This window comes from Zingiber officinale, chromosome 4B (genome assembly GCF_018446385.1).
Source record: "Zingiber officinale cultivar Zhangliang chromosome 4B, Zo_v1.1, whole genome shotgun sequence".
Classification (NCBI taxonomy): Eukaryota; Viridiplantae; Streptophyta; class Magnoliopsida; order Zingiberales; family Zingiberaceae; genus Zingiber; species Zingiber officinale.
This window is the reverse complement of record NC_055993.1, coordinates 31,058,486-31,065,695: the sequence shown is the minus strand read 5'-3', so window position 1 is coordinate 31,065,695 and position 7,210 is coordinate 31,058,486. Positions and strand designations below refer to the sequence as shown.

The 7,210-nt window shown below is 38.8% G+C and overlaps 1 protein-coding gene across 1 annotated transcript; it reads right to left on the bottom strand.

The window, feature by feature from the left end:
* Positions 1-2,421: 2,421 nt before the first annotated feature.
* Positions 2,422-3,109, bottom strand: LOC121977481 (copper transport protein ATX1-like). Its single transcript, XM_042530033.1, has 3 exons — positions 3,036-3,109; positions 2,876-2,951; positions 2,422-2,755 (listed from the first exon to the last, which is right to left on the bottom strand). Exons 1-3 carry the CDS (start codon positions 3,042-3,044, stop codon positions 2,580-2,582), a joined length of 261 nt encoding a protein of 86 aa, XP_042385967.1. The 5' UTR covers positions 3,045-3,109; the 3' UTR covers positions 2,422-2,579.
* Between the last annotated feature and the right edge of the window lie 4,101 nt (positions 3,110-7,210).

Here is a 7,210-nt window from a genome sequence, read left to right as displayed (position 1 = left end):
TCTAATTCTAATACAATAAATAAAATCCTATCTAATCAATATTGATAAATTTATAGCACAGTATTACTCTATGCTATAGATAGCATCATCAACAGAAATAACTTGCAAGAAATGAAACTAAAATCCTATTTAACTATCGAAGATAAACCTACGTCGCATTGTCACCCTACGACACAAGCACATCTATCAATAGGCATAACATAAAAAATATATATATAACAAATAGCACAAACATGCATAAAGGAAAAATAATATTAAAACAAGTACAATTGAACTAAATCAACTTAACTGCGATTAAACAAAACCTAACTATGCATAATTGATAAGCTACATCACATTGTCACTATATGATACAGAATTAACAATTATGTATAGTGAAATTAAACAGAATATCACAACTAACAAATCTAACATGGACAATAACTAAACATAAAACAATCAAACAAAAAAAAAAATTTAATCAAACTCGCTTTTTCATGATCAACTCCAAGCCGACTACTCTTTGTCATCATACAAAAAACCCGAATCTAGAACCACCAGAGCCGGTGGGCAACAGTGAAGATGTCGGCGGTACTTGATTCGGCAATGACAATGGATGAATCTTCCACCGAAGAACCACTCTATGGAAGTTGACCGGAAGAGGTGGAGGTGTTGTCCTCACTGGTCGACACTGCCTCAGCCTATGCGAACCACGCCGGCTTGAACAGATCGGATGAGGCTAGAGAAAGAACATTACACTGGATTTTTATCGGAGAAGAAGGGTAGTAGCCACCGGAGCTTGCTCGACACACTCCTGCCTTCGCAAACCACGTCCGCAAGGAGTTCTCAACCACGCTCGGTGATGGAATTCGAAAGGATTTCTGCCGGAGAAGAGAATGGATTATCGCCACTCCTCTTCCTCTGCCCGTCCGAACCACGGGAGCTAGAGTGTCTGAAGAATGCCGGAAGGTGGATAGACACACCGGAGAACCCCTCCGGATGGGCTAAGACGACTGGAGCTCTCTGCTTCCGCCATTCCTTGAAGCCCTAACTTTTGCAATCACTCTAGCTGGGGCTCTAGGGATCGAGGGAAGAAGGGGACTCACCGGAGAACCCCTCCAGTGAATTGATCACGATAGGAGGATGTCGTCGTCGTCGCTCGCAGTAGCCGGATAGCTGCCGTTCATCGCCTATAGGAGAAGATCGAGAAATCGGGAGAGGGCGCGTCGGCCGTGCAGGAGGAGAAAATGCGAACAGTGAAGGAGAAAAGAAAACCCGAGCCGTTTGTTGCTTGAGCCGAAATCCCCCTTTAGGCTACTGAACCGGAAACTTCAATTGAACCGGTCTAAACCCAATTTGAACCAGATTTTGCAATTCTTGCGCTTTAGAATGAGACTTCTACAAATTGAGCTTCTTCTCCCTTTACTCTTCTCTAAACATGTGCAATTGAATCAAATTAGATTCAACAAAACTGCGATTACATCAACTCGGTATTCCTCCTCTTAATTATTATCTCCTTCAATTCCTGTAAAATATAATATAATCAAATAATATTTAAAATACTAATAAAATATACCAGAATTAAAATATAGACTAACACATATCCATCCTCATGAAACATGCTAAAAATATATAATTGGACACATAAAAAGATAGAAATATAAAGTTGAAACAATAAAATAAAATATCTAAATACTGATTATCAGTCCCCTCATCAGCTCATACAAGGATGATGAAAGAGAATGCAACATCTGACTGGAGATATTTTTCTAACAACTATATAAATTCTAGAGAAGGTAAGTGCAGGGGAACTCTCTTTGGCTACATCAAACTCATGCACTCTCTTCTTCTTCTTCCTTTGTTAGTTTTATAGCTCAAGCAAACTCTAACTTGAGTATAGTGGCCTGCTAGCTAAGACCCCTCTCGGTGTCATTCTAATTCTACGTTGAAATTTGTTTTAAGTCCTCCTCATCCTTTTCACTAACGATCTCCAGAGACAGCGTACGTCAAGTCTGTTGTTGACTGATGATTTGATCATCCATGATATTTGGTCGGAACACCTTGCTATTTGCATGGTTTGCAGAAAGGTTGAAGACGGCCTCCATGCATGCTGGATCTCGGTGACCGTCCATAGTGAAGGAAATCATACTCCACTTGAAACATCGAACATTTCTTTACTCCTCTCCTTTCCACATTGCCTACATACAAATAAAACAATTGAGGAATTCTCATAGGTCCTCCTCAAGTCTGCAGGCTTGGATAGATGGACAGTACTGTCTTGGAGCTTTTATGCCTTCTCAAGAACTAATTAACCTTTGACTGAAACTCACAAGATAGAAAGGTGCGATCAAATTTCTCCACCAATATCACTTTTCCCCTCTTCCTCGTTATGTTAATTCTAACTATTCATGCAAGCCGGGACAGCTTGACTTTGTCAAAAACTGAAAAAGCACAAGATCTCGTAACAGATATATCGATCGAACGAACAAACACACATTACAGATCAGATTGAGGTATATATATATGTCTGAACCTCATTCATTATTAATAGCAGGCTGAGATATGATTGAGCAACACAAATAAGAAGGTGAACATAGCAATCAAGCTCCAGGAGCAACGTCAGGTGCAACCTCAGGAACAGGCTCGGCTTCACTAGCCTCCCAAAACGAAGTCTTCTTGCCTGATCTTGAGACAGTTTGGAAGACGACTTCAGGGGTCACATTGCCTTTAACTGTCACTTTCTGTTCTTGCAGATCCACGTCGAAAGACTCGACTCCTGAAAACAAAACATAAAAAGAAAAAAAAAAGTTTGTAGAATTAATATATACAGAGAAAAACTTGCCGACAGAAATTAAAAAGACAAAGATGCATGTTAATTTGGCGAAGAATTGAATACCTTCCATACTGGTAAGAAGTCTCCTAACAGCCCCAGCGCATCCTTGGCATGACATAGCAACCCTGAGGACGACGGTCTGTGGGACAAATTTCCATTAATATTACTATATCACAGCAAAAATGGAGTGCAGATCAAAAATTAATCGTCAAACAACTCGTACCGCGGCCATGGTGAGCTGAGAATAAGATCGACGACGACGGCGTGGCGTGGCTAGCTCGAGGTATTTATGAAAGAAGAGACAGACGGAGGAGTGCCAGTGGACGGTGGGGATGAGAAATTAATTATGGTTGAGCGACTGTGTTAGTTAGGACCGGTACTGGCAAGTACAAAAGACCTCGCAGCTGTACAAGTTGGAGGGTGTGCAACGTAACTACCAGCATTAGTTAATTAGCCAGCTAGCTGTCGAGGAAGACAGCAAAGTTGATGGCTCAGCATGTTTATTATTTATTTATTTTTATTTTTTTAATCGAGATATTAAACTCTTCCTTCCCGTCAATTAATCATTAATCCTGAAGATGACTAATCTGTTCCTATAAATATTTTTCATCGGCTGATTGAATACTATAAGTATATGATATATCCTGAGAAATTCAACCCTTATTTTACTGTACAATTAAGTGTTTATAAGAGATGATGATATGATGATGGTGATGATGATATGATGATGATGATGATGATATAGTTATGATTTTCATATTAGACTAATCAAAATGAGACAAGTAGTGATGTTTGATTGGACTCCCACAAACAATAGATGTCCTCTTGGATTATATGGAACCATATATTCACATATATAGTGGTGGCCTCATTGTACGAAGATTTTGATCAGAGTTCTAACTTTGTGGATTGGATGATACAAAAGTACATTATTTTTCATGAAGGTTTTTAAACATGGAAAAAAAAAAGAGAGTTCTTAAAGAATTTTCATGAAAATATTTAATTCCATGCATATTAAAAAAATAAATAAATTTAGATCATCTTGCGTTTTGCAATTATATGTGAAGTACCTAACAGGTTTAAATAATATGCAACATATTTGAAATGACAAATGAAGTTTATATGGTCAAACTATTGTTGATGAATCAGGGAAACCCTACATTCTTTCAAATAATTTTTGTCTGAGGCCAAAATCAGAAAAGATGCATCCTTGTGGTGGACTTTGAGACCATGAAACACAATGCGACACACATCATTGATGGTTTTGTAGGTCGGCCTATTGCCAATTGCACCCATCTCTTGGTGATCACTACGGAAAAAAACAACAAATAGCGACGGAATTGACGATGACTATTAAATTTCCATCACCAATTAATGACGGAGATGTTAATGGCTATCGCAATTAGCGATGACATTAAATTATCCATCGCTACTCCACATAAATTTAACGGGTGGGGTGCTAAATCCAAATTTTTACCATCGGTTTTAGCGATGGATAGACGATGTCGCTAATAGAGACGGATAATTTAATAATCCATCGTTATTAGCGACAGATAATTTAATTAACCGTCATCATTAGCGTTGGATTATAAAAAAGATAATTTAATTAACTGTCTTCATTAGCGACAGATTATAATTAGCGACGGATTATTATAATCCATCGCTAATGGCGACGATTAATTAAATTATTCGTCGCTATTAGAGAAGGATTATTAAATTATCCGTTGTTATTAGCGACAGATAATTTAATAACCAGTCGCTATTTCTTACATGTTACCAACTCAAAACCTTAAGGACTTGTGTCAGAATTAGCGATGGAATACAATCAGTCGCTATTTTTGGGATATTAGGGCTCATGCACCTGAGTCTTTCTGCCCCATGTGACTTTTTCTCCTCTAGCTTTTATTGCTCCGACGATCGGCTCCTTTGGCTGAAGTCCTACTTCGGTGTTCGGCTCCGCCTCCTCAAACTTTTCCTCCTCCGACTTTTCCTCCTCCGGCTTCTCCTCCTTCGACGAGAATGGTAATCCTCTTCTCCTTGTTTTTTTCTTTTCCAATTTCTTCCTTGTTGTTCGTGGCCGCCACTACTCGCCCGCGCCCACTGGAGCTGGGCTGCAGCCTCCACTACTCAGCCATAGTCATTAGAGAAGGGTCGCGATCGCTAGAGTAGGGTCGTGCCCACCACTGCTTGGCCACAACCACTAGAGTAAGGCCGCGACTACCACTGCTCGGTCGTGGCCACTGGAGCAGGGTTACAATCGCCTGATCACGGCCACAACCTCCGGAATAGGGTTGTGGTCGCCACTGCTCGGCTGCGACCACTAGAGCAGGACCATCATTGCTCAGCCTGGCTTGGTACTCCACAACCTAGTGCGTCACTGATTGGGCGCAGCCTTGCACTGATCAACCGTGGGCGACACTAATCGAATGGGGTTGGCATTGATCAGCCGCCATAGGCACTTCTCAGTCACGACGACACTAATCGAGCATGGGCGGCACATGATTAACCATGTTGATTTATTAGATTTAGACTATTAGTAATATTTGCCCATATTGAAATTGCTTGTATAGTTCGAAAATATAATTATGCCTAGTTTGACATGATTAACCATGTTGAAAATTTTATTCCTATTAGGATACAATGTATATGAACAATATTGGGATGTACAATAGGTTAGACAATGAATTTATCAGTCAAGAATTTTTTGCTGAGGTTGAAAAGTTTGTGAACTTCGCTAAGTTTCATCCAGAATGTTTGAATGGTACTCTAGTTAGAGTGTTCATGTAATCAACGCAGATGTAGAAATATAACTTTCCGTGATGAGGATACAATAAAAGCACATATATGTAGGTATAGGTTTGTTCCAAATTATTACAACTAGTATTGTCATGGAGAGTTGTATGTATTTGAATAAATTGGACTTTTCATTGCTTCATCATCCTACCCGATTGCTTCAGAGGAATCATCAAAGTATATGAATGCAATGTAATCAATAGTTTATGATGCAATGAATGCATATGATCAATCGAATATAGAGAAAATACCTATACCCGAAGTTCAGAAAATATATGACATATTGAAGACTAATGAGAAAAAATTAAGGAAAGGTATTTTTTCTGATCATTTTCAACTATCAACTATTACAAAATTACTAAACATCAAAACAGAACATTATTTCTCCAATTTTTATAGTGCAAGATTGGAGTTTCTCTTTGGCTAAATTTAACTTATTGTTACTTGCTTTTTATTTATTTTAAATGATCAAGAACGCAAACGTATTCTCCAATTAAAACCCTTCATGTAGAGCTCTTACTAGAAAAAGTAACCTACCATAATTCACCCAATCAGTCGGCTATTAACTTACCTCATTGTATCAGCAAAGTAGACTAAAATTCCATCAACTATTTAAGTCAACTGATCCTCGATCCTATCGATTGATCTACAATGGCATCTAAGTCAACTAACAGTTGTAGCTAACTCTATTAGATTAATGCTGATCTCTTCTTGGATTCCTGTCGTTGCATCAGCTGCTTCATTAACTCAACCATCAGTTGACTGGAAAATACATCAATCAATTGAAACCTTGACTCCAACCAACTTTAAGACTGAGTTCTCACCTAAATCAAGTCCACCCAAAACCCATTCTCTAGGTCATTTGTATATTCCTATCTTGTTAAGACATATAACTCTATTCGCTTCTTCGATGATAATTTATAATGGATACCCGAAATAAAAAATCTTTATAATGTCGACATCCTTAATTTTATTTGGTATTCATTTCCTTGTAATAACCAATCCAAAGATCCACTACTCACTAGAGTTGTCAGACGGATCAACTCATAGTGGGGTGGGTCAGCCCGTGTCAGACGGGCCAACCCATGGTGGATTTTCCTCTTACCTAACCTCTAGTTAGGACTAACCACTCAGTAGATTTTCCACGCTACCTAATCTTAGTTAGGATTTTCTCTTGCTAACGTGCGATCCTTCTTGACCCACTTTGACTTTCCTTTTCCTAACCTCAGTTATGACTTCTCGTTACCTAACCTCTCGTTAGGGCTTCCCATTATCAAACCTCCTATTAGTACTTCCCATTGTCTAACCTCTAGTTACGATTTTCCCATATAAGTATCCGGTCATCCCTTGGCCTACTTAACTTCTCTCACACATATTATCAAACATTAAAACTCAAGCTCGAGCCAACTCGAGCTCAGTTAAACTGGTCAACCTTGACTTGAGGATGATTGCATCAATAATCTTCCTATTTTTGATGTTTGACAATATATTTAAGTTAGGCTAACCATTAGCCCAAACTTTCATTTTCATCCCATGCCAAACAAGAGTTTTCTAATTTACACTACAAGAAAAAAGCCTTACAACAACGGTTTTTCACCGTTGTCG

What these genes read in the sequence shown, in the direction of transcription:
- LOC121977481 (XM_042530033.1), bottom strand. An exon ending in ACTTCTTACCAGTATGGAAG is followed by an intron (nt 2,756 to 2,875) that starts GTATTCAATTCT and finishes TTTTGTTTTCAG; the next exon opens with GAGTCGAGTCTTTCGACGTG.